General features: G+C 46.3%; 2 protein-coding genes across 10 annotated transcripts in view; both read right to left on the bottom strand.

The window, feature by feature from the left end:
- Positions 1–1,472: 1,472 nt before the first annotated feature.
- On the bottom strand, positions 1,473–7,306 carry TGOLN2 (trans-golgi network protein 2). 6 transcript variants are annotated; one of them, XM_053200838.1, is made up of 6 exons: positions 6,781–7,306; positions 5,479–6,551; positions 5,353–5,436; positions 4,792–5,085; positions 3,553–3,636; positions 1,473–2,274 (listed from the first exon to the last, which is right to left on the bottom strand). In XM_053200838.1, the coding sequence occupies exons 1-6, from the start codon at positions 6,824–6,826 to the stop codon at positions 2,269–2,271; spliced, it is 1,587 nt and encodes a 528-aa protein (XP_053056813.1). In that variant the 5' UTR covers positions 6,827–7,306; the 3' UTR covers positions 1,473–2,268. The 6 variants fall into 6 exon arrangements, with proteins under 6 accessions (XP_053056813.1, XP_053056812.1, XP_053056811.1 ...); XM_053200837.1 differs by having other exon boundaries at positions 5,353–6,551; positions 6,781–7,301; XM_053200836.1 differs by having other exon boundaries at positions 4,792–5,436; positions 6,781–7,271.
- A 4,382-nt stretch (positions 7,307–11,688) lies between these two features.
- The window catches only part of TCF7L1 (transcription factor 7 like 1), a 157,796-nt gene continuing 143,098 nt past the window's right edge, over positions 11,689–26,386 (bottom strand). For 2 of the 4 annotated variants that reach the window (XM_027072047.2, XM_053200840.1), the window contains 8 exons: positions 18,770–18,902; positions 17,580–17,685; positions 17,194–17,277; positions 16,304–16,447; positions 15,433–15,592; positions 15,239–15,346; positions 14,234–14,309; positions 11,689–13,103 (listed from right to left, as the gene is read on the bottom strand). In XM_027072047.2, coding sequence (XP_026927848.2) covers positions 12,670–13,103; positions 14,234–14,309; positions 15,239–15,346; positions 15,433–15,592; positions 16,304–16,447; positions 17,194–17,277; positions 17,580–17,685; positions 18,770–18,902 — 1,245 coding nt within the window. In that variant the 3' untranslated portion in view covers positions 11,689–12,669. The remainder of the gene's footprint in view (positions 13,104–14,233; positions 14,310–15,238; positions 15,347–15,432; positions 15,593–16,303; positions 16,448–17,193; positions 17,278–17,579; positions 17,686–18,769; positions 18,903–26,386) is intronic. The other 2 variants (XM_053200839.1, XM_053200841.1) reach the window with 1 other exon arrangement.

Below are 26,386 nucleotides of genomic sequence, written 5' to 3'. Positions count from 1 at the left end.
TGCCTCTTGGGCGGGTTGGGAATTCAGGAGAGAAGTGAAATGGTGGGGATGCAACAGGAAAGCAAGGAAAATGGAAAGAAAGATTATACTGGAGACTTTTTGTTGTTGTTGTTGTTGTTGTTGTTAATGGATAGGTCTGTTGTAACAGATAAAAATGGTAAAAGACCACATAGTTTGGAGCTGAGACAAATAAAATGGGCAGGTGAGATGGGCAGCTTAATGGGTATTAGAGAGAACTTCAGTTTTTAGTGCCAACAGAGCAAACTAACAGCGCACAACAGGATTTGGTTCTTTGGGAACCAGGCCAAGGATAAATACTTGGGAGTCACTCACTCAGAGGATGAGGGATGGATGAATTTCTGGGAAGATGAAGGAAGAGAGAAACCATACTTTGAGAGCTCTCTTCCCCCACCAGCACAGGGTAAAGCAAAGTTCTTAGAAACCAGGACAGTCAGTCAAAGAAACCAGAAGGGGTTTCTGGTCAACAATGGTCAGTTCTATCCAGAACAAGACTAAGCTTTGAGAATAAGCCATTACCTTTGGCAATCTGAACCTCAGGAAAAACACTACTAGTAGGAAGACAGGGACCGACATGAGTGTACAAAGGTTACGAAGGGAAGGAGTAACAAACAGGATGGATGGGAACGGGACATCTGGGCATGCATAAAGGCAGAAGGAAAGGTGCTAGTGTAGACGGAGAAACAGAAAACATCAGAGGGGAGAAGGAAAGGTAGGCAAAGGGGAACTGTGGTTTTACAGAATGCTAGGAGAGCCGGACAGAAAATTCCTCAGAGGAAAGTGTTCTAAGACTGATGCACAGGAAGAGGGCATGACACCGAGATCATTCATTTATTCCTTGTCTCCATAAATCTCAACTCAAAGCCATGCTGTTTTAAGTGAGGCGCAAGGTAATGTGCCAACAGGATGGTCCTTTCTGCAGAATGACTTCAGCAGCACAGAATTCATCCCACCCCTCACTTCCCACATTCTTTGTATTTCCCTGAGATCAGCTATTCTAATTCCATTTTTTCTCTGCAGAACAACTCTCTCTAGGCTCTCTATAATAGGTAGCACAGCTAGAACGGACTTAAGTAAAACTTCAAACCACAGCATGATCCAAAACACTACCCTCAGTTACCCCAGGGGAACTCTCTGAATTTCTTAAGTTTTAACAACCTCTGACATGGAATGGAAGGAGAGTTTTTACTAATTACCCTTGATATCCTATATCAGATACAGAACCATTAACTAGATTAAGGTAAAAGAGACAGTACAGTTAGTTTCTGACTACAAGTCTAATTTGTCTATTTTAGGCAACAAATGTCAAACAGAGTTTATGGGAAACCTTTCATAAAACCTTAGGAAAATAATGCAGGTCAAAACCAAACCCTCCTGCACATTTTCTGCTGCAAAGTATGAGCTCACCCTATTTTAAAAAGTTCCTGTTACAATTATGAGTATAGACAAGCACAGTATTTTCAATAATCGTAACTATATTTTAAAAAATCTGTGATGGGAACCGTGGCTTTACAGCTTTACTTCCAGAATCCCCAAGTTCAGTTTTATGCTCAGTACAACCAAATGGAATTTGACTCACTTTGTCTTAAGTAATACGAAAATATCAGGAAAATGTGAAGAACTTACACTAGACAGGTTGGACTGCAGGCAATAAAGCACTTTTTAAAAGCTGTTTGGGTTTGCTGCTGAAGCCTTTGAAGAGAATTACGTATTCAAAGTAGCCCTTTGCCCGTCAGCATTCACCTTCTACATCTTTTGTAGGGCACATCCCTCCAGATGAGGCCTTGGTATAGAAGCACCTCAACCTGCAGGTGAGTTTTCTCCTAGGTTGACTTTTCAACCTAGTTTTCTCCTAGGTCTGCAAAGATAACTTGTGGTGGGTGCAATGCTGTTTTCAAGGGGTAACTACGAAAGGGCCAAGGCCCAAGGGAAGGCAGTCAGCAGCAGTAGCCTGCCTGGGGCTGAGGTCTCCCTTTGGTCATAGCTGGCTTCCCACATGCTCCCTCTACTCACACTCAGAGGAGGAAAGGATGGAAGACACCAGCATAGGTGATGGGGACACAGGAGTACAAGGTCACCAAAGTGCAGGTGCAAAAAGCTAAGCAATACCCCCCCGCCTCTGCCAGGCCCGATTTGCCACCAAACCCTAGAGGAGGGGGTGTCTCTTAGGTCACAGTACTTTTTTTTCTTCATTTCTCTTGATTTAAAAACAAATCAGCAGGGAGGACAAAGTTCTCAAGAACACAGAAATCAAATCTGAAACGAGAGCAACACAATTCATTTGTGACATTAATCTCCTTCCAGGGGAATACACCTCACTGCTATGAATCTAGGGGAATACAAGATCCTATAGGAGTTGCAGTTCAGGGAAAAAATTCAGAATTAAGATAAGCTGCCGCTCTAACATACAAAGAGCAATCGGTAAAATAAAAGCACATAAAATTATTTTTAAAGTCAGTTTGAAATCAAACATATACTAGAAAGATACACACTTGGTGAAAGGAATATGGAAATCCTGGTCTCTGCTTTGTAGTATTTCTGTGTTGTTTTGAATTGTTTACATGTGCATTTTAATTAGGAAAGGGAAATGAATCCTTAAAGTCAATTATCCGGAAAGGTACTAGGCCAAGGCTAAATTGTGAAGTTGACCTACTGGGCTAGTTAGCAAAGGTGTTTGGAGCTGAGTGGTTTATTCTGTTGCTGGTATGGGCTATACATGTGAACTGCGTTACCTGTAGGGAGTCTTAGGAAAACTTACAGTCAAGCCACCAAGTACTATTTACCAATGTCCTGACTGTCCTTACATAGAAGGGGAAAGGAGGGGTGTGTGCTGGCAAGGCAGTGGAAATACCCTGTTCCCACTCAGGCTGCTTTTGGGGAGAATCCTGCTCAGCTCCTACTCTGTGGGGTGGAAGGAATGCTTTGTTTTCTGGCAGGCGTGAGTTGGCTGCACTTAGGAAATCGAGTCCACAGTTTAGTAGGGCTGATCTCTAGAGTTGGAGGCCTAGATGTTTCTGGACTCACTGGTATTCGGGGAGTGTAGTCAAATGCTCTGCTACCTAAAGCATGGCTCCACAGCATGTGATGTCACCTGGGAACTTCCTAGAAACGTAGAAGCAGAGATTCCACCCATATGTAATCAGTCAGACTTTTCAATACAATTCCCAGGGTGATTCATGTGCCTACTAAAATTTGTGAAGTGTTGGTTCGGTGCAAAAAGCACAGGATGGGTGCCTAGGGGGTTGCCATCAGGTCTTGATTTTGACACAAATTTGTAGTGGGAACTTCGGTGCGGGGGCGGGGAGGAGGAATCAGGTTTCTGGGCCTGAATTTCCTCTCTGTCAAGGGAGGGAGCTGACTTACAGCACGTGGAGGTCTCTTCTAGCTCTCATATTGCAGACACGTACATATGGACATCTCTACTTTGTGGTCCGCAAAGGGTGGGGCAACGGCCATCGTGTCAAATGTAAGTGCTCTGCTGGGCCTATCTGAGACTGCCTATCCCTCCCACAGACCTGGGGCTTCTTTCCTTACCTTCTGGTCCAAACGCTGGTAATCACTGGCCTTTGGCCGTCGAGTAACTTTAGATCTTTTTCCTTCTAGCACAAAAGCAATAATCTGGGGAAAGGAAAATGAAATTAACAAGTGACTCTACAATGACATATCTCAGTCTCTGAAATCAGAGGTAATCACCTGGTAGTACATTTGTTAAGGACCCTGACAGTGAAAGAGTAGTACACCCACAAAGAGACCTCTTTAAGTTATGACAATTTTAAGGAGGACAGGGCCTCCAGTCACCTCAGAATCTTTTATACTACTAAGTATGAAGTAACAGATGGGAAGAAGACTGTTCTGGGCTTTGGCTTGTGGGAGTCTATATGATTTACTCAAGAGTACAAAGATCTGCCAACTCCTCCCCAGAAAGCTCTAGGATAAGACACTCCTTTTTTACTCACAAGCAATAATTATTTCTTATCTGCAAATGTACTTTTTCACCCCACACTTGCTCCACTTTAACCTTACCACTTTCACATCTACGGTTACTTTCTGGATGTAGAATAAGGAACACCTTTTTGTTAAACGTCTTCCCTCATTCCTTACAGTCATAGGCATATTGACAAATTGAACGCTCCAATTTTAACCAGGCTGTAGAAACTACTAAATTCTTAGGACTCAATACGAAATGCAATCATTTTGTCATCAGAGTGGTTGCTAAGCAACAGATATTACTGTATACCAAACATTGCTAAAGTAGTAAAAGATGAGTGTCTCCATGCAATTTCTGGCCATTCTTCTAATCAGAAACTCAACTGACTGTAGAAGACAGTCCCTGGGCTCTCTGCTGTTGATGTCAAAGACTATGTAACCACTCTTTCTGCCATTGCAGACGGAAGGTAAAAGCTTGGGAAAGGAAACTAGAAATCATTCACCATCTTCAGAGTACTATATTTACGAACTGTCAGGTACTCAGGTTCTCTAAGGCTGTAAAGGACCTAAGTTTAAGATTATGGGAGGAGACCCCAATTCAGGTCAGATCACAATAATGTCCTTACTTAGCACCTAATACAGCAGCAGAGGGCACTCAAAGGTATCTGACATGAAAACAAATCATTTATGAGAGTAGAGAGCCGTAGCAGAATCTGAGGATAAACTGAAGTTTGTCTTAAAATCCCCAGTGCTCATAGGCAGATGAGTGATAGATACCGGCCCACACACCAAACTTTCAGGGTGGAGGAAATCCCATTCCTCTTCTTAAGGCAACTCTTGACTTACCTTCCGCTTGTTGTGATAGGCAATATAGAGGACAGCAACAAGTATGGCTGCGGTCACCAGATATGCAAAGAAGTGGCTGCTCTCTGCACTGGCACTTCCAAGACTGTCTTTATAAAGGTCATCATTCTCCCTACCCATGGAATCCAAAAGTGTTCCTTCACGGTTCTCACTGGAGGCAAGGCCGGGCATCTCTTTCTCTTCTTGGGGCGGTGAACCTTCAGGCTCTGTATCGCCTTCCTCAGCCTTCTTGGGCTCCACATCTTCTGTAAGCTCTGAAGACTTACCTTCTCTCTCCTGCTGTGGAGAAGTGGGGTCAGAGTCCAGTAATACTGTCTCCCCAGATTCACCTCTAGAAGCATGCAGAGAGGTATCTTTGTCAGCTGGTATGTTTAAGTCAGGATTGGTGGGTTCCTTGTTATCAGAGGAGGGGTTGGAGACCAGCTTGTTGGAGTTCAAGGACTGCTGCTGCAGCTTCTCCTTGCTAGGGTTATCTCCCGTGGTCTGGGGCTGGGGCTTCTGCTTGCTGGAGCCCTGTCCTGTGGACTGCGGTTGGGGCTTTACCTTACTAGGGCTGTCTCCCACGGACTGTGGCTGAGACTCCACCTTGCTAGAGCCATCTTCCGTGGACTGTGGCTGGGTATTCACCTTGCGAGAGCCATCTCCAGAGGACTGCGGCTGGGTATTCACCTTGCGAGAGCCGTCTCCCGTGGACTGTGGCTGGGGATCCACCTTGCGAGAGCCGTCTCCCGTGGACTGTGGCTGGGGATCCACCTTGCGAGAGCCGTCTCCCGTGGACTGTGGCTGGGGATCCACCTGGCGAGAGCCGTCTCCCGTGGACTGTGGCTGGGGATCCACCTTGCGAGAGCCGTCTCCCGTGGACTGTGGCTGGGGATCCACCTTGCTAGAGCCGTCTCCCGTGGACTGTGGCTGGGGATCCACCTTGCGAGAGCCGTCTCCCGTGGACTGTGGCTGGGGATCCACCTGGCGAGAGCCGTCTCCCGTGGACTGTGGCTGGGGATCCACCTTGCGAGAGCCGTCTCCCGTGGACTGTGGCTGGGGATCCACCTTGCTAGAGCCGTCTCCCGTGGACTGTGGCTGGGGATCCACCTTGCGAGAGCCGTCTCCCGTGGACTGTGGCTGGGGATCCACCTTGCGAGAGCCGTCTCCCGTGGACTGTGGCTGGGGATCCACCTTGCGAGAGCCGTCTCCCGTGGACTGTGGCTGGGGATCCACCTTGCGAGAGCCGTCTCCCGTGGACTGTGGCTGGGGATCCACCTTGCGAGAGCCGTCTCCCGTGGACTGTGGCTGGGGATCCACCTTGCGAGAGCCGTCTCCCGTGGACTGTGGCTGGGGATCCACCTTGCGAGAGCCGTCTCCCGTGGACTGTGGCTGGGGATCCACCTTGCGAGAGCCGTCTCCCGTGGACTGTGGCTGGGGATCCACCTTGCTAGAGCCGTCTCCCGTGGACTGTGGCTGGGGATCCACCTTGCTAGAGCCATCTCCCGTGGACTGTGGCTGGGGATCCACCTTGCTAGAGCCGTCTCCCGTGGACTGTGGCTGGGGATCCACCTTGCTAGAGCCGTCTCCCGAGGACTGCAGTTGAGACTTCTCCTTGTTAGAGTTAACTCCCGTGGACTGTAGCTGGGGCTTCTCCTTGTTAGAGTCATCTTCTGTGGACTGCACCTGGGACTTCCCCTTGCTAGAGCCGTCTCCCGTAGCCTGAGGCTGCGACTGGCTAGAGTTTTCTAGCGGTAGGTCTACTGAAACAGAGAAACCAGTTGGCCCTGAAGAGAGGGAGGCCAAGAGAAGGGAGCCCTCAAAGCTAGATGAAACCGAGGCAACTAGCAAACGGGGGAGGTGGGTGATAGCAAGCGGAGGAGTGACTACGGCAGGGAAGTAGCGAGCTCAGAGAGCGACCCGGGGCGGTGAGGATGGTGGGCCTAGGGGTGAGAGTGGGATTATTTGGGGTGGGAGTGGGGGGGGTCTTACCCGCCACTACAACGCTCAGCAGGATCAACGCAACCAGGAACCGCATCCTGCACTAACGGTGCTTCCGCCCTCTACTGCTCTCGCGAGACCCGCGCGTGCGCGCTCTTAGTGCCCTTGGCTCCGCCCCTTCCTGCGTGCGTCTTCCGCCGCACGCTCAGGCGAAGGGAGGAGCTTACGAAAAGGCCGGAGTGTCTGGTGGTTCCTCCCTTGTCCTGTGCTGTGGTCCAATTTTTCAGTGCAGGCATCTAACAGTCTCCTCCTTTTCCAGGTTTCTTCTCTGCATAGCAGCCGCTACAAACATCACTCTCCTTTTCCTTCTCTCCCCTTGTACTTCCGAGACGATACAGGTCGAATAGGAGCTCCCTGGTCCGCGGGTGATCCCATGGGAGTGACGTCACTGGGGTTCGGCCCCTCTTGGCTCCAACCTGTGTTCACATTTTTAACTTCTCCCTTTCTCGTGGTTCTTTCGCTGTAGCACACAAACGTGCTGTACTCTGGTGTCTCCTATCTGGAAACAGACACCCATCCTGCCACCTTTGTAGCAGGAGTCTTCCCATCCCAGCTCCTCTCTTTCCCGACCCCACAGAAACTGCTCTTCGAGGTCCCCAGAGATCTTTTCTAAAAAATACATCCTTTTTCTGGTCATGGAAGTTACTCATATTCACTGTAGAAAATTTAGTGAACCTGTAGAAATAGAAAACAAAATCGTTGTCCCACTCTTCCAGGATAATCACTATTAAAGTTTTAGTGTATTTTCTGTCTTGCAAACATTTAATATTTTTGATTAGGTAATATATTCTAATGGTTCAGAAATCAAAATGGGATATTAAAAAAGAGGTATACACACACAAAAAAAGAGGTATACATTAGAAAGTTCTTGCTCCCTACCATTCTACAGGTTACCACTTACCTTTGTTGTGTTCCCATCTAGCGTGAGTTTTTTTTAAACAAATACAAAAGCATTCATTTTCTTTTCTGTCTTAATTCGTGTATTTTTTTCTATGCATATCCATTTTCCTCCAAGTTGATATTATTGGGTAAATAGTTTTGTATCCCACTGTTGAAAGTGCTGTTGTTTATACATTAATTACCGCTTGAAATCCTTTTATAAACATTTGCCAGGCGAGCTAACTTAATGGAGCATGTAATCTAGTGGAGAATACAAATATTAATCAATTATTTATGGAAATTGTGTGAGTGTGTGAGTATGCATTCTAAGAAATGCCAAGAAAGCAAAATGCCGAAACTGTGATCTCTGTTGAGAAAGGGACTTTTGGGCTGAGAGCCAAAGAGTGTATTTCCCAGGTGAAGTTGAGGGGAAAAGGTGAGCTCTCCTGGCTGAGTGTACAGTGTGTGCAAAGGTCTGGAGGCAGGTGAGAACATGACATTTCGTGTAAGTCTTAAAGACGAGGACAGGATTGCCAGATAAGAGACAATGGCAGGTGATGAGGCTGGAGTAGAGCCAGATTAGGAGTAAATGATGTTGTCCAGGACATAAGTCTTTGTGAGACACAAAAGTACATCAGAAAATATTCCAGTTAACTAAGGTTGAAATGTAATCCTACCAAAAAATACTACAACCACCAGGGGGAAATAACACTATAGTAGTCTGTTGAGTACAATCTTTAGGTTATATGCCATGTAGTTCTAGTCAGTTGAAAGTCTTCAGAATTTCAAGGAACAGTACGTGGCATAAATATAGTTTTCAGGACCAAGTACTTTGTTATTTAAAAACTCTTTAACATGCTTCTCAATGTTTCCTGTTGTAAGAAATCTCTCTCACACACATTACTGAGGAGAGAATAAGAATCACAGAGAAGTGAGAAATCTTTTACCAAATTATTTCAGAAATGTGACTGTTCTGGCTAAAAGAAGTGAATTGATAAATGAACCTTTTTTTTTTTTTAAAGATTTTTAAAAAAAGTTTTTATTTAAGTAAGTAATCTACCCCTCCCCCCCTCAAAAATAAACATTGTTAAAAAAATAAAACTTACTACAGAGCTACAGTAATTAGGACAGTGTGGTACTGGCATAAAGACATATAGATGAGTTGGATAGAATTCAATAGAGTCCAGAAATCAGCCTCTACATTTATGGTCAGCTGATTTCCAATAAGGGTGTGCTAAGACAGAAGTCTTTTCAACAAATAGAATAGTCTGGGAAAACTGTCTAATAAGCATGTGAAGAGATGCTCAACATTATTAGTATTACATACATATCAAAATCACACTGAAATACCACTTCATACCTACCAGGATAGCTATAATAAACAAAGAAAGAAAGAAAAACTGTGCTGGTAAGGATGTGGAGAAATTGGACCCTCATATATTGCTGGTTGGAATGTAAAATGGTGCAGCTGCTATGGAAAACAGTTTGGCAATTCCTCAAAAAGTTGACACAGAGTTAACCGTATGACCCAGCCATTCCACTCCTAGATATACACCCTAAAGAACTGAACACAGGGACTCAAACATACTCATATGTTCAAAGCAGTTCACAATAGCCCAAAGGTATAAAAAAACTCCATGTACTCATCAATAGATGAGCGGATAAACAATGGCTTGTATACATAATGGATTATTCAGCTGTAAAAGGGAATCAAATTTTGATATGTGCCACAATGTAGATGAATCTTGAAAGCATTGTGCTAAGTGAAATAAGCCAGACACAAAAGGACAAATATTAAATATTGTAGGATTCTATTTATAGGAGATACTGAGAATAGGAAAATTCATAAATAGAAAGTAGATTAGAGGTTCAAGTCTGGGGGTCAGGGGGAGTTAATGTTTAATGAGTAGTTTGTGTTTTGGATGATGAAATAGTTCTGGAAATTGACAGTGGTTATGGTGCATGATGTTGTGAATGTACTTAACACCATTAAATTGTCCATTTAAAAAGTTAAAAAAGGGGCGCCTGGGTGGCTCAGTTGGTTAGGTGTCTGACTCTTGATTTCGGCTCGGGTCATGATCTCACAGTTCCTGGGTTGACCCCTGCGTCGGGCTCTGTGTGTGCTGACAGCTCAGAACCTAGAGCCTGCTTTGTATTCTGTGTCTCCTTCTCTTTCTGCCCCTTCCCCGCTCATGCTCTGTCTCTCTCTCTCAAAAATAAACATTAAATTTTTTTTAAGTTAAAATGGTAAATTTTATATTATATACATTTATAATAAAAAAAAAGCTATGTCTGAGTAGGGTAAAACAAAACAAAACAAAAAAAACAAAACAAAAAAAACCTGGCAAGTACTCAAAAAGATAAAGGAAGACTTAAGTATTTTAGCAAAGCTCAAAAAAAAAAAATAAATAAAAAAGGAAACATATTTGGATACATGCTACAAAGTGGATGGCCTGGAGAACATTGATTTAAGTCGAATAAGCCAGGCACAAAAGGACGAATGTTTGATGATTCCACTTACATAGACTATTTGGAATAGGCAAATTCAAGGAAATTTGATGGAAAGTAGATTAGAGTTTACCAGGGGCTGGGGTGGGGGGGGGGGAGTGGGATGGAGGGAGGTTATTGCTTAATGGTTATGTAGATTCTGTTTGGGGTGATGAAGTTTTGCAAATAGTGTTGGTGGTGACACAACATTGTGAATGTAATGAGTGCCACTGAGTACATTTACAAATAGTTAAAATGGCAAATTTTTTTTTAATTAAAAAATTTTTTAAATACAAAACCACAGATTTTTAAAATGTTTGTTTATTTTATAAGAGAGAGGGAGGGAGAGTGTGTGTGTGAGCAGGGGAGGAGCAGAGAGGGAGAATCCCAAGCAGGCTCTGGCACAGTCAGTCTGGACCTGATGCGGGGTTCAAACCCATGAACCGTGAGATCATGACCTGAGCTGAAATCAAGAGTTGATGCTTAACTGACATGAGCCACCCAGGCACCCTTAAAATGGCAAATTTTATATTACATATGTTGTACCATCACAAGTAGAAAAGGGAATGAAGTACTGAGACATGCTACAACATGGATGACCCTTGAAAATCATAGGCTGAAAGAAGTCAATGAAAAAGGACCATGTGTTGTATGATCCCATTTATTATTTTTTAAAAACTTTTATTTATTTAAGTGATCTCTACACCCAACATGGGGCCTGAACTCATGTCCCTGAGATCAGGAGGCACATGATCTTCTGACTGAGCCAGCCCCCCTATGGTCCCATTTAAATGACATGTGCAGGGGTGCCTTGGTGGCTCAGTTAAGCATCGAACTGTTGATCTCGGCTCAGGTCATGATCTCAGTTTGCAAGTCTGAGCTGTACATTGGGCTCTGTGTTGATGGCGTGGAGCCTGCTTGGGATTCTGTTTTTCCTTCTCTCTGTGCCTCACCGGCTTGTGCTCTCCCTCTCTCTCAATAAACAAGCTTAAAAAAAAAAAAAAAGACGTGTCCAGAGTAGACAAATCCAGAGACAGAAAATAGATTTGTGGTCGCCTGGGACTGTGGGGGGTGAGGGGAGGAATTAGGGATGTCTTCTAAAGGGTTTTCGGTTCCTTTTTGAGGCAGTGAAAATGTCCTAAAATTGACTGTGATGATGGATGCACAAGTTTGAACATACAAAACCCACTGAATTGTATACTTCAAATGGGTAAATCGCATGTTATGTGAATTAGAGCTCAATAAACCTGTTAGACAAGAAATTAATGGTGGTGTTAGGTACCATGCAAAATGACAAAGGCCCCCCTTATATCTTGGCAATTATAAGATAAATGAAAATAAAGATTCCTCTCTTTGGATCTCAGTTATTGATGCTGACTGGTCTCTGTACATTTGAGGCTGAACGTTGGGTTGCATTTTTCCGTCAGGCATGTTTTCATATTCTCCCCTCCCCGGGCCCCACAAAAATCCAGCACACGGCTTGGTATGAAGATGGGGGCTTGATTCAACAGAAGGACTAAAATACTCAGAAAAGGTCTTGCAACTGCAATTTTATTTTCTTTTGTGAAAATAAACAACTGGAAGTTTAAATTGCTCCAAAAAACCCCATAAAAACAAAAAGAAATACACACAGAAGAAGCATGTGAGGTGATGGGGGGAGGGAGGAGGGAGTTTCGACCTTTGGCAGATTGTGCTAGCACTGACCCAGGGGACAAGAGCCAGGCCTGGGGGCCAGGTCTCGTCTGCCACTCTGGGACCAGGAGAAGAGGTCTGGACTGATGAGGGGGTGGCACAGAGACTTCTTCACCAAGGAAGTGGCAGGCACCTTGAATCCCTTTAAATGTGGGGGAAGAACCATTTCGGAGGACCTCTCTTCCCACCAAAAGCTGGAGGTTGTTGGGTTAGGGCCCACTGAGGAAAAAGGGATGCTGGTGGAGACAAATCAGGCAAAGGTGGCTTCTCACGTGATGACAGCCTTACCCTGGGCAGAGGACGGAGATGAAGGCAAGAACCCACGGAGCTGAGCAAAGGAGAAACACTTGGTGAGGGAAAAGAAAATGTCCAGGAGCGCCATCTAGATGAAGAGGCAGCAGGCTAGAGGCCCAGCGATGGCCAACATGCGGACTAGGAAGGGAGGGGGGCACGTGGGAGCGATGAGAACAGGGAGCAGGGCAGAAAGTGAAAGAGGTAGAGAGAAGGGGGTCTTCTGCCCAGGCCCATCCACCACTGCACATACAGGAAGAATAACACGCTACTTTTCAGTTCTCTTTCTTTTAAAGATTTTTTTTTTGTTTTGTTTTGTTTTGTTTTTTAAAAAAGCCTGAAGATCAGCTACTGGTTACATCTACAAAACGTAAAGTGCTGTTGTTACCAGTCACTTTACAGAACAGTCCAGAGTGGTCAAATATTGACCAATAAAGTTTCCTTTTTTTTTTTTTTTTTTTTTCCGTTGTTTCTTCTGAATCATTACTACTTGACGAGTCACTTGACAGCCTGCATAGGTCAGGGGGCAGCTCAGTGGGCAGACTTGGTAACCAAGGAAAGAGGCTGGGCCTGGAGGACCGGGAGGGCCTGGTGGGCATGGAGCGTGGTGGGGAAGGAGGGGGGGGAAGTCAGCAGAGCTGTGGGCAGGGACCCGAGGGGGAGGGGCCGGGAGAGGAGTGGGGGCTGGCTGCCCATCTGGCCAGAGGAGGTGGCTGTCGCCTTAGCGGACAGGAAGGCGGCCGAGTGTAGAGCCAGCTGGGCCCGGCTCTCCGGCTTGGTGGTGAGGGAGAGGGGCTGGGCTTGCTCCGAGTGGGTTGCAGCAGGGGCAGCAGGCGACGCCAAGGCCGCGGAGGGGGTGGCCGGGGAGTCGAGCATGCTGCCGTGGGAAGAGGCAGGGCTGTCACACGACTTCTCGGGGGGCAGGTACTGAACACATGGCTTCTTGCTCTTGGAGGCCAGAGCACCTACGGGGGAAAAAAGATACACAAAAGGCTGAGCAGCTAGTGGCTGTGGGTGAGGCGGAACACAAGGATGCTCAGTGGGAAGGGAGGGAGGGCCTGAAATTACATCTGAGGCTTTCAAGACCAGGAAGCTGCATTCAGGGACACCTAGAGCACGGAGAAGGGGCAACGTCAAAGTGACAAAGACCTATTCAGCATCTGATAGCAGGGAAAACAGCTCGGTCTACCACACCGTCACCTTCCTTGCCTAAATCTTACCACTGCGGGAGACAGATCTCCATTCAATGTGCCTTAAAATCTCTGCCTTAGGGTGCTATCAGAGAGGGCACAGCACCTGCTAAGCAGGGAGGTATACGGTGGGTTGGGCAGCACGTACACACTTTACTTATGTGTCCTCATACGTAAACGAATGTACAAATTATATAGACAAAAGGAAAGAAAGAGAAAGGGAGGAAGAAGAGAGTAACAGCATGTTGGTACCAGCTGCTCTACACTTGTCCAGAGGTGTGCATGAGGTGGGGGCACAAGGTGAGGGGCATGACCTAAACGCCTGTCACCGCATGAGCATCTCCGTGCCAGGTGTGACCGCAGTGTGAAAAGACAGAGCACATCATTTTGGCACAAAGCGGTCCCCATACCAAGCAAACTCTTTCGGGGTTCGACCAACCAAACCTTGCAGGAAACCTGCTTCTATTGGATTCACAAATAGGTGGCATGTCGGTCTCTGCTGCGCCCCCTTCCCGACTGAATTCCAGAGGTCATTTCAAATATCTCCAATTTTTACCTTATACATTTATTTGAGAACCCTCAAATAAGATGCAACTCAACTGAACTGAATGCCTAGGCTTTGAAGTGGGAGAGTGCTGGGATCAAATCCTGCCTCCGCCATTTAACAAGCGGAATGACTGGGAAGATCCAACTTCTCTGAGCCTCTTAATCTGCCATCTCTAAAAAGGGGATAATAATAACACGCACCTGGGTATGCAAGAGGCTCCCAAGAGGCAGAGGCCCTGAAAATGGCAGCTATTATGAAACAGCGCTGTCGCTGTACCCTTCAGAGAGCCAGGAACAACCCACAGGCAGGCACGAGTGTGACGGCGGGAAGAAGAGCCAGCGCCCTCCTTAGGACTCACCCTCTGCCTCTTGGACTTGCTGCTGGGACTGTGTCTGTGACAGCTGCTTTTCTCTCTTCCTCTTCTTTTTCTTACCCTGAAAATTATGGCCAAAGAAAGGGGTAACCAGGGACAGCTCTTTAGGGGGACAGAACATACTGCCCATACTGCCCTTGACCCTGGGTGAGAAGCTGGGGGTGGAGGGAGTCACTCAGGTCACACTCTCCACAGAAGCCTCTGAGGAGCCTTCCTGGAAGGTGCCTTCCCTTCCCCATTCGATTCTTCCCCCTCCAACCCAGTGTCCTGGCCTCCTTGGAAGGCCTCACCCTTCAGTGCCCTTGGGCACTGCTCCAGTGTGATTCTCGATCTTTTTTGAGGGGACTCAGGCCCCACTGAAAATCTAAGGCAGCTCTGAGGCCTCTCACCAGAAAGAAAAAAAAAAAGCAAATAAGAACAGACATACAAAATCTGTCTTGTTTCGAAGAGTTATTAGAAATGCCAGCTGAGGTGGCTCAGTCGGTTGAGTGTTCAACTTTGGCTCAGGTCATGATCTCATGGCTCATGGGTTCGAGGCCCATGTCGGGCTTTGGGCTGACAGAGCAGAGCCTGCTTTGGATTCTCTGTCTCCCTCTCTCTCTGCCCGTCCCCTGCTTGTACTCTCTCTTTTAAAAATAAACATTAGAAAAAAATGCCAGCTGAGGCTCATACATTGTTCTCCAAGCCCCAGGTTCAGAACCCTTGGCTGGTGACACCCTTGCCACCAGAGCCAGAACATAGCTCGCACTGCACCTTGACTTATGGACTCGAAGGCTGAATCCACCTCAAATGAGAGGGTACAGATTTACCTCGGTCCATAGGATGTCAACACCATGTCCTTGTTGACCTCCTGAGAATTAAAATGCCTTCCTTATTTCTAGAGCAATAGAGCCTTCTCCCTGGCCTTAAGTGTCCTCTATAAATGCAGCCACGTCCCCCTCCCCACTTCCTCTCGCAGATGCTGCCGTCGGGGCCGGAGGGGGCACGTACATAGTTGTCCCGGGCTGACCAGGTCGGGTAGAGCTGGGAGTGAAGTTGCCGCTCCTTCCGGGCCAGTTCATAGTACTTGGCCTGTTCTTCTCGGGACAAGTTGTGCCACTGCGGAGAGAGGGTCAGAGATGACGGGGAGCAGGAATGCGGGGGTCGCTGACCCTCAGAGCCTGGAGGGAAACAGCGGATCCTACCTTTCTTCCCAGGATTTGGTTAATGGCCGCGCTCTCCTTCAGGGTGCACTCGGCCACCACCTTGGCCCTCATCTCCTTCATATATAACATGAAGGCATTAAGAGGCTTCTTCACGTGGGGTTTCTTTTCTTCTTCCTTTTTCACCGTGACTGGTGATTTCCTGGGGAGTCACAAAGCTGTCGGTTAGCAAGAGTCAGTGGTCACCCTGTCACCTGACCCGCAATCCATGCCCCTCATGAGTGCCCGCGGGGAGGAGGGATGACTGGCTGTCATCCATTCAAGTTGCCACGGCTGCTTACAGCCCCCGAGTGTCTTCCACAAGCAGCCCTCAGCCTTGGGATGACCTCAGGCCATAGTCTATGAAAGGCTCCTGAAGGAGCAGAGGAGCTGGTGAGAGCCCCCTGTCACAGGTGATAGAGAGGAAAGGGGGCAGGGCGCTTTGGGCAGAAGCAAGAGGGAGTCTCCCCGCCATGAGGCGTGGACTTTGGCTTTCCTGCTGTCTTCATGGCTCAGTGGACACAGCACAGGCCTTGCTGGTAGTCTCAACTCCGCTACCGGTCAGCTATGGACCTGGAGAAAATCCTCCCTTAAGGGCTCATGTTTTCATGCATAAGGGAGAGGGGGAAGGAAGCCAAAAGCATTCTCAGGTCCTCTTTCAGCCTCTAAATCCTGTCTGTAAAACTCTTCTCACTGTGAGAAAAGATGTCTGAGAGGGTGGGGACACAGACAGTCAAAGGGAGCAATTCCTAGGAGAAAGGGTATGGCTGAGGGAGGCTGCTGGCTGCCTGCTAAATGCCACCAGGGAGAAAAATAAATGGCATCTGCCGCTCGGAGACTGGCCACCGTCCCATCCAGGCTGCCTGATACTCACGCGCTCACGGCGGGGCTCAGGCTGGGGGGTGCTGGCTCCTGCTTGACAATGGGGGAGACGATGGCGGGGTGGGGAATCCCTGAGGTGGGCAGACCAGGATGGGCCGGAGCCACCATGTGAGGAGAGAACCGACTGGAAACCAGGCTGTGTATCAGGGGAGAAACAAGTGACAACACGAGGGTTCAGGCTGAATGCTTGTCACCCGGCAGAGGACCCGGTGGCTGCCTGCCTTTATGGCAGAGCTCGGTAAATAGCTCTGCCACGGCAGACTTTGAGGAATGGAAGCCCATTCACTGACCTCGACAGAACCAGGTTTGGGAAACACCCAACAAACCTCCCCTTCCCACACAAACGCACAGGACTCCTGTATTTCGTACTGGACGCAGGTAGGATGAAAATCCAAAAGAAGGTGTGGCGGGTCAGAGGCCAGTGTCCGCAATGGGGAACCACACCATATGCCGTGGGTTCCACTTCCTTTGTGACCACAGGTACCATTGTCAGGTAGATCCGGCCCCTGGGACAGGAGCCCCCTTTGCTGTTCCCTCTCCTGACATCACTTCAGGAAACACTAATCATCTCCAGTCTCTGGCTTCAGTGCCACAAAGCCCAGCAGGTGGGGGGACGTGTGGGGATGCTGAGTACTAGGGCTTTGAAATTCTTCCCTTAGAGAGATGGGCAAAGAACGAGCCGAGTCTGTGGTCTCCATTCCGACCATACAGTATGTGCGAGGAGCGCCTCAGCAAAGAGGGGTGGGGAGAAAAGGTGAGCCCGTGCCTCCCAGTTTAGGGCCAAGAGAAAGCTTTTCATGGTCACAAATGACAAGGACACGAGTAGAGGACCGTTCTCTGCAAGGGAACTTCATGCTCACAGCCCCCAGTCCCGGGACTCACCTGGACATTGAGGCGTTCATGGCGAGGGCAGGGTAGGGGTGCCGGAAGCCACCAGGAGGAAGGGAGTACATGGGCTGTCCTTGCCTATAAGGGCCGGGAGCACGGAAATCTGGTCAGCATACTGGTTACAATGGGACTGTTCAGGACAGGGAAGGAGAGGGGGCTGGAAGAAAGGATGAAAGACAGAGGGCAGGAAGTAGGAAGTAAGAGTGGGGAGCTAGCTGCCCAAGGGAGAGAAGGGAGGTCTGAGCTGTGGGCTTTGATGAAAGAGCTCCACTGTGGGAGGTGGGGGTGCTGCACACAGATCCCAGAGCACGCTGGAGGTACAGGAGGCCGAGCACAGCATGAGGAAGAAGGAGGGTAAGAAAGTCTGCTAGTTTCCTTACTGCGGGACGAGCCAGCCGAGAGGATGAGGGATTTGTCCGACAGCTCCAGGAGACAGTGGGTAATATGGAGACAGCTCAGATGGGTGAGGGGGCCGGGGGATTCCTGCTTCAAAGAGACATGTGTCAGACTGTTCCCTGGCCCTACCAAAGCACCTTAAAATAACACCAAATGGGAAGTCCCTTGCCCCATGTCCCCAAGTGTGCTGGAGCATGGAAGGCCTTTCATTGTCCTTGCCTTCTGTCATCTCTCCAGCTCTGCTGGCTGGTGAGTCAAGGACATATTCAAGGAAGGCAGGACAAACACAGCCAGCTCTCTCTGGCTACATGGATCCCACCTATCAGCAGGAGTAATTTCCAGCTGCTTACATAGGAGTCATCCAAGAAAGGGGCCAGAAATCTTGGACTGAGAGACCCAAGACATTCTCCGGAGTCATCAGCTAACTACCCCTTTAGAAAATCTGCCTCATTCATGGAGAAGTAAACTTTGGATTTCTATTCCACTTTTGTCCTCCTCATTATTTGTAACTTACAGTAACTTTGCTTTCCTTAAAGAGGGGTTCCAAAAATACTTTGAGCCACTGCAACTCTGGGAATTTGATGAAGCTATGTTTCCCTAAGATGGACAGTTCTGGTGAGCAATTCAAAAAAAAGAGAAGAAAAGAAAAGAAAAAAGAAAAGAAAAATCCAGCTCGGCCTTACCTCTTTAAAGCTATACTTAGAAGTCTGGCTAGATTGGTAACTCTATTTGAAAATGTTCAGTGTAAGGCAAAGGTCTTGGTTTAGGAAGGCACAGCCTCCAGCTGGGCTAGAGTTCAAGGTCAGTGAAAAAGATTCCCACCCACCCCCACTTCCAGCTCATTGCACCCCAAAGTATTAAGAGAGTCTAAATAAAGTAAAGAATCTTTGGCAGAAGAGTGCCATCTCCTTACTGTGGAGCCAGGCCCTGACACTGCCTCATAGATTTCCTTTAATCCTCACAATGCCTCGATGATGCGGAAGGGACACAGGAGGTGTGGATGAAAACACTGAAAGGGCTAATGTCAGTAGGCAGGGTTATGGGCTCTTGGGAGTTGAAGACATGACCTGAACCCAGGGCTGCCGATTCCAGGGTCATTATGTTCCCTGAGAAGACAAGCCTGCCCCACTGGAGCTCTCTGCACAGGGGCCAGCCTGGGTGGCAGATGACTCACCTGTCTTTGGATCAATCTCTGGGGAGAGATGTGTGGGAGGGGAGCCAGGGGAGAAGTGGTCGTTGCTGTAGGTGATGAGGGGCGTCAACGGGTGCATGTGATGCGGGGGCTGAACAACAGGAACTTTATTAGACTGAAAGAGAGAAAAAGACTAGGCATAGTTACCAAGGAGACAGAGAATACAATCCGCTGTTGTTTACTGTGTCCAATATGTGCCAGGTATTTTCCATGCAATAGCCCATCCAGCCCTCAGACAGCCCTGGAAAGAAAGTAGCAGTCTACACAGCAGGGAAAGAACCAACAGAATTAGAGGAGGGATTACACCCACCTTCCCACATACCTACTCTTTAAAAAAACATATATTTACTCCATGTATGCTGTGCAGTACAAAATGCTATATATAGGTGATTGAGTTATCATCTGTGCTCTGTGTAATCTCAGTTAAGTTTAAAAGGTTCAACACACCCTTTCCAAATAAATTTCATAGAAATAGTAGCTCACAAGCTCAAGTCTGAGGCTGGGAAACAGACCAGTGGGGAATTGTCACCGTGAGACCTCATGGAATCAGCTGTCATGTTCAGGCTTTACAGACACAATCCAAGAGCACTTAAAACAGGTCTCCCTGTAGCACTTCAAACACAGCTAACCTAATTACCACATTTCCTTGAAAACACCAGCAAATGCAAGAAGTACCATTATTTTATAGAACTGTTAAGAAGGAAAAAAACCACTGGCATGCCACTGACACATCCTGATTTCTGAGATTTAAAGTGGGAAAAACCTGTAAGTCCTAGAATTGGTGAACTGAATTAAATTGTTTTAATCCAATCTGAGCTAACAATCAGGGTTTTATTATAAAAAAAAAAAAAGAGCTACAATTTATTGAGCCCTTCACTACAAGCACAGGGCTAGGCAATACATCTATTCCTTATAACCTAGCAAAGAAGCTGTGATGACCCCATTCGAGGGATGAAGAAACAGCTCAGAAAGATTAAGTGGCTTAGCCATAGCCAAGGACACAGAGCTACTAAATGGCAGAACTGGATTCATGTCGGCCGTTTAGAGCTTTAACAAACCAGAGTGTTTTCTCTGGTCCTACCTGCCTCCCCAAGAGCCCAAACATATATCTGCCAGAGGGGACTGACATACATTTTCCTGCATAATAAGGTAAATGAATTACATACAAGTGGAGAAGAGATTTGCTCTGAAAAGAGATCTGCAATATGGAGGATGATCTGGAGGCAGCCCAAGGGCTACGTTTCCAAACTGCTGTCTTTCCATTTGAATTTTTCATTTCATAGACTCTGGGAGCCCTTTCCTTCTTTCTCACAGTGCCCATTTGGTGCTCCTAATGCAAATCTCGATCCGTATGTCTATATATCCGTGTGCTGACAGGTAGTCTTGCTCTATTTTCAGTAGGCTAAGCAGAGAGAAGAGGCAGAATACTGGAGCAAGGTCCCCAACCAGGAGAGTCCAGCTCCCAGACCCGCCTATGCGAGGCAGAGTTCAGACTGTTCATAACCCACACCACTAGGTGGCGCTGGCACATGACCAGGTGCTGTGGGTCTGGAACCACTTCCTATCACCTCTCAATCCCAGTGGGCTCAGTTGACTTTTACCTATAAATTCTAAAATCATTTCCTTACTTTTTTTCCTGTTCCCTGACTGGCTTTTGAAGGTATCTCTATGTACACGAACAAACAGCACAAATAAGAGTATAAGAATTATTTTAAGGTCAGATTTCTTGGAACCTAATGTATTTAAATGGTGCATTAGGGTTTCCTGGAAACAGCTTTGTCTAAAGGATGATGTTTTGGTATCATAAAAGCAACAGAATGATTACTAAAGTAATAGTAAATGATAAAAGAATCACACAGAATGATTACAATTAAGAAAAAAATACATAAACGCTATGTTAAAAAAAAAAAAAAAAAAAGACAAGAAACCCACCAAAATGTAAGCAGTAGGTATGTCTGAGTGGTGGAGTTATGGGTGATTTTGTTTTTCTTGTTTCTATTTCTGTATTTTCCAACTGTAATTACTGTCTATATAAAAAAGTACACTTATGATGAATCAAAAAAAAAACACCACAAATTATATTATAAAGCATTTAGAAAACACAACCACACTAGCCTAATCCAGCCCCTATTATCATTTTGGTATATCTCCATTCATTTCTACTTTGTGTACATCTGGTTTTTTATTTACATTAATTTACATCATTTGTACCAATTTTTAAAAAATTTTTTGAATGTTTATTTTTGAGAGAGAGAGAGAGAGAGATAGAGGGAGGGAGAGAGAGAGAGAGAACGAGTGGGGGAGAGGCAGAGAGAGAGGGAGACACAGAATCTGAAGCAGGCTCCAGGCTCTGAGCTGTCAGCACAGAGCCTGATGCGGGGCTTGAACTCAGACTGTGAGATCATGACCGGCCACCCAGGTGCCCCACCAATTTTTTTTAATTAATGTTTTTTTCAGCTTTTCTGAGGTATAATTGACAAATAAAACTGAAATCTATTTGAAGTGTACAGTATGATTCTTTGATATATGTATTTATGGCCATCTAAAAATACTTAACAGTATTGTGAAATCCTGACTGCCTATGTACTGGTGAGCCTGACCTCACCAGAAGCTTGCAAACAGCACTGAACAGGTAGCAAAGTACAAAGCAGAGAAATGTGAGTTATATTAAAAAGGTAGGCATCCTCACTTAAATGCTCTGAAAGTTATTACTGGTTCCCATTAGGTGGCATCCTTGTCCAGAAAATGGACTGGGAGGTGGTGGGTTCACAGAAAGAGAAAGAAGGGTAAACTTTTTCTTGATCAGTCTGGAAGATGTGGCCTCTGGGCCTGATAATTGAGAATTGCCTCCCCAGGGAAGGTTCTCCTTAGAGGCTACTGTTCCAGTAAAAGTTCCCACTCTTTTCTCCTCTCAGCCACCCTCAGTGGCAGGATGTCCACAGCATAAACTCAGGCCAAGTGTAGGAATATCAGGAACCACTCTGCACCTCCCAATGGGAAACCTCAGTACAAATAATGCGCACAGGCGAAGCCATGGGGTTCACTTAACACAGTAGCTGAGTCCAGATTTACCTGAGGAAGAGCATCTCACAGCCATTCAGAAGGACCTGAATCCTTCTGCAGTCACGTATACCCAACCCTTTTCCAGTTCAAGTCCTCCTCGAATGTTTTAATCTGTTTCTAGAGTTGGTCCAAGCCAAAGTTCCTTAAACTCCGGGTCCTTGAGGAAGCAATGCCTCCTCTCCCACCATTAAAGACTTAATTTCAAGTTTAAAGTAAAGCTAACGCCACACAGCTCTAGCACAGCCAGAGAGACCATCCCTCCACAAGGCCCCTCTCCTTCAACTGGTCATTGGAGACGTCCACAAAGCCTCTTGGCTCCTATTGTTCATTCACTATTGTCTTTTCTTCCTGATCCTGATTTCAGAGATCAAAAGGATAAGGTTTCTTAGATCAGGCAAAGATGAGTCTTGGCTTTGTGGTACCACTCATAAAGCAGCACAGACTGGCCAACAGACTGCCCAGGAAAGATACTGAGAGTTCCAATAGGTTGCTAACTGTATCTGATTTTATGTATTTAAAAACTCTAATCTATCTACATCCATTTGTCTGTTTACTGATGGAAACAACCTTCTCTGTGGGGGCTGGAACTGTGTTCAAGAGACTATGCCTAACCACAGGGCTCAGGGGGGTGGGGGGAAAGAAACTGGAATAATTGCTAAAATATCAGCCTATTCACAGCGTTGTAATGCCCGTAGGGAGGAAGAGGGTCTGAAGTGGTCATGAAGGCCAGAAGAGGACTGGTTTCTCCCAACGCAGGGCTATCTGCTGAGAACAGTCAACTGCCAAAGAAAGAGGATTTCCAAGGACTTGCTGGCCCCCGCTACAAAGTTCAGTGTTAACTCCAATTCTAACAGTGACAGACGATCAGTTGGGCCAGGGGTCTCTAAATTTTTTTTTGACCACACAACTTAATAAAAAGTGTCAGTTCTACCATGTTTTGTTTGTTTGCTTATTTGTTCCTTTGGTTTGTGTTCTTAGTAGTATTTTCAATCTAAGTTTATTGCAGGAATCTTTCAAAGCTACTTGTCCATTTCCTCATGGGTTATTTTACTTAAAACTAGGTAATTTGTGGGGCGCCTGGGAGGCTCAGTTCATTAAGCATCTGACTCTTGATCTCAGCTCAGGTCACGATCTCACAGTTTGTGAGTCGAGCCCCGTGTTGGGCTCTGCTGACAGCACGGAGCCTGCTTGGAATCAATCCTCTTTTCCTCTCTCTCTGCCCCTACCTAACTTGTGCTCTCTCTCTCTCAAAATACATAAATAAACTTAAAAAAAAAAAACTTGGCAAATTGAAAATCGATGTAGCTGGGCTCAGGTGAACTGTCATTTGCTGAGAACCAACAAGTAGGTGAAGTTCATGCTATTGATCCCCCCTCACATTCCATACAGTAATGATGTACTTCTTCCTAATGATTTTAGTGACAATGTTTTTACCTCTGACCTGTACCTCAATGGAACATCCTGTGTGTGCACAACTTTTTGGAGACAACCAACTGGATTCACTGCTCAAGCTTGGGGAGAGAACAACTTTCTTTGCATGTACCCTATTTCAGGCCCTAGGAACTGTTTCCTTAAGTTCCTTACGTGTTTCTTTCCTAGCCCTATAGATGAGCATATCACTTAATAAAATCAGTATTCCCTCTCTCTGACGAGAACTCATCAAGCATTGGAAGACAAACACCTTGTTCTCTGAGGTCTTCTGTTTCCCTCATATGCCACAGTCTCTGGACTCCTCACTGTTTTCTGGCCACCTGTCTCTAAATTAGCCCCATGTCTTTCTTAAAATTAGTAAAATAGGGGCGCCTGGGTGGCTCAGTTGGTTAAGCGGCCGACTTCGGCTCAGGTCATGATCTCACGGTCCGTGAGTTTGAGCCCCGCGTCGGGCTCTCTGCTGACAGCTCAGAGCCTGAAGCCTGTTTCAGATTCTGTGTCTCCCTCTCTCTGACCCTCCCCCGTTCATGCTCTGTCTCTCTCTGTCTCAAAAAATAAATAAACGTTAAAAAAAAAAATTAGTAAAATATCCCAAAGGGAGTTGGCCAGTTGGTAGTGCAGAAAATAAGATTGAAAGATTTATATATAATAGAACCAGGGCCACATAGGAACCTAATCAAAGTTGGGGGGGGGGGGGGGAGAACTCAATTCTCTCTGCGTGCGCGCGCACACGCGCGCGCACACACACACACACACACACACACCTCTAACAAATACTACTTGAAAGGCAAAATGTAAGCTTTTTGCCATTCTGTCGTTGTATCCTATTAAGGGAAGGAAGTCTGAAGTTATGTGTCTCCTATATGGATTTTTCCTCTACTGAGAGAAATGGAAATCTACACTTTTATGTATTGGGTAAATGTTTGTGGAGACTGTCTGTACCGTAGGCACTGAGTTGGGCAGCCAAAGGGCTGGAGGCTGATAGAGCAGAGACAGAAGAATCGGGGTCTCTGATGACATAGATGGATTGCTTAACTGCCTGGCTCTGCAGAAAACACTGATCACAACAATAAAAGCAGTAGGATAAATTCCTTTCTTGTTTCGCTACCAAAAAAAAAAAAAAAGAGAGAGAGAGAGAGAGAGAGAGAGCAAAGAGCAACAGGTATTTATATTGTACCTACTATATGCCAGCAGTTGCTTGCTCTAGGTCTTGTGAATGCACTAGAGACTCATCTATTTAGGCAGAAATATCTATTCTCATGGTACTTATATTCTAATTGGAGAGATGGAATATAAGTAACATAAACCGCGCAGTAATAGTGAGAAATGCTAAGGAGAAAAACTAAGTCAAGGGCGAAGGGAGTGTGGGTTGTGACGCAGGTTGAACAGGGAAAGCCTCAAGCAGAAAATGACTTTTGAATAAATACCTGAAGGAAGTGGGGTGCTAGATGTGTGGATAGACAGGGGAAGAGCATTTTGGCAGAAGGAACACCAGTGCAGTGGCTTTGAGGTGGGCAGTGTGCTCAGCATGTTTGAAGAACCACAGGGAGGCCAGTGGACTGGAGCAGAAAGAAGAAATGAGGACACGGGGCTCCATGTGACTGTATTAACAAATGCTTTCTGGGCTCCTCACCCACGGCAAGCAGTTGTGCTGCAGGACAGAAGACGTAAAGATAAACCAAGAGTCTCTGTGGGGCAACGGGTGAGACCAGGTTTAGAGAACTGGAATGCGTTTCAGGTCCTTCTAAGCAGTGTCACATTTTTGAGGTCCTTGCAAAGTGGACTGTGCATAAAATTCTTGAGATAAATCTTTTTCCTTATCAAAACTCTCCTTCTCTGCCCTTGTGTTTGCTGGCATTGAAAATGGCAAAAGAGGGGCGCCTGGGTGGCTCAGTCGGTTAAGAATTCAACTCTTGATTTTGGCTCAGGTCATGACATCATGATTTGTGAGTTCGAGCCCCACATTGGGCTCTGCACTGACAGTGTGGAGCCTGCTTGGGATTCTCTCTCCCCACTCCCACCTCTCTCAAAACAAAACAAAAACAAAAACAAAAACCCCAAAAACCAAACCAAGCCGAAAACAAACAAAAAACACAAAACAAACAAAAACTTTAAAAAGAAAAAAAAAAAGAAAACGACAAAAGAAACCCTTTATTTTTGTTTCTTTGATACTGTCCTTTTTTCCTCCCCTGCACGTATGCTTGTAGAAAAAAAGATTAAACCCTCACATTTCAAATCATTGTCAGGATGTACACAGGTGAATGTCCATTTTCATTTACTTTGGAGAATTCAGGTGAACTCTTCTGATCTATAAATTCAAGTGTTTGTTTCTAAAGCCCGGCTTCACCTCTCTCACTGCCTTTTGTCGTTTTCATTGGCTGGGTCTCTTTTGCAGGAACACATCTGTTGACTGTTTTTGTAGCTTCTGTCCTCTAAACCTTGTCATCTTTTCCAGAGTGTTTTCGGTGCACAGACTGGACTTGTCACAATGACTGCTGGGAGACAGAGTAAGAATCTCCCAAAGCTAACTTCTCCATAGCAGAAACTAGTAAAGGGATGGAGGCAGGTAATCCCCAATGACTGCCCAAACTAGAGGGTGAAAGTCTGATGAAAAACAGGACACGCACACGGCTGCAAAGCGTCTCCCTACAGAGAGTACTTATTAGTTACAAACGGAGAAAGAGCCACTTCACAGTGGAAACACACAGCAGACACCAACTTAACCGAATGATTAAAGCTGACATCTCCACTATGGGGACAGATGGACACCGGGAGCCTGCCCCCCCAGTGTGAGGCACTGAGGAGGACACAACATCAGTGCAGTAGTGTTCTTGCTGAAGACACATGACTGGAGCCTAACCAGGAGAAAACAGACAAACCCTAGAGGGAGGACATTCTACAATAGCTGCTCAGTACTTCTCAAAAAACATCAAGGTCAGGAAAGACAAAGGCTGAGGGACCCTGCTAGATAAAAGGAGACAAGGGACATGGCAGGTAAATGCCACGTGTGATCCTGGATTGGACTCTGGCCAGGGAAAAGCACATGGTTGTAATGGATACCATTGGGACACTTGCCAAAGTTTGAATATATACCATGGGTTAGAG

The sequence above is a fragment of the Acinonyx jubatus genome, chromosome A3 (genome assembly GCF_027475565.1).
Source record: "Acinonyx jubatus isolate Ajub_Pintada_27869175 chromosome A3, VMU_Ajub_asm_v1.0, whole genome shotgun sequence".
Classification (NCBI taxonomy): Eukaryota; Metazoa; Chordata; class Mammalia; order Carnivora; family Felidae; genus Acinonyx; species Acinonyx jubatus.
The sequence above is the reverse complement of the archived record's forward strand: the minus strand, read 5'-3'. Positions and strand labels throughout refer to the sequence as shown.

What these genes read in the sequence shown, in the direction of transcription:
- TGOLN2 (XM_053200833.1), bottom strand. Translation starts at nt 6,826, where the DNA reads ATGCGGTTCCTGGTTGCGTTGATCCTGCTGAGCGTTGTAGTGGCGG. An exon ending in GCTGAGCGTTGTAGTGGCGG is followed by an intron (nt 6,552 to 6,780) that starts GTAAGACCCCCC and finishes TCTCTGTTTCAG; the next exon opens with TAGACCTACCGCTAGAAAAC. An exon ending in CCTATCACAACAAGCGGAAG is followed by an intron (nt 3,637 to 4,791) that starts GTAAGTCAAGAG and finishes TCCTTTCCCCAG; the next exon opens with ATTATTGCTTTTGTGCTAGA.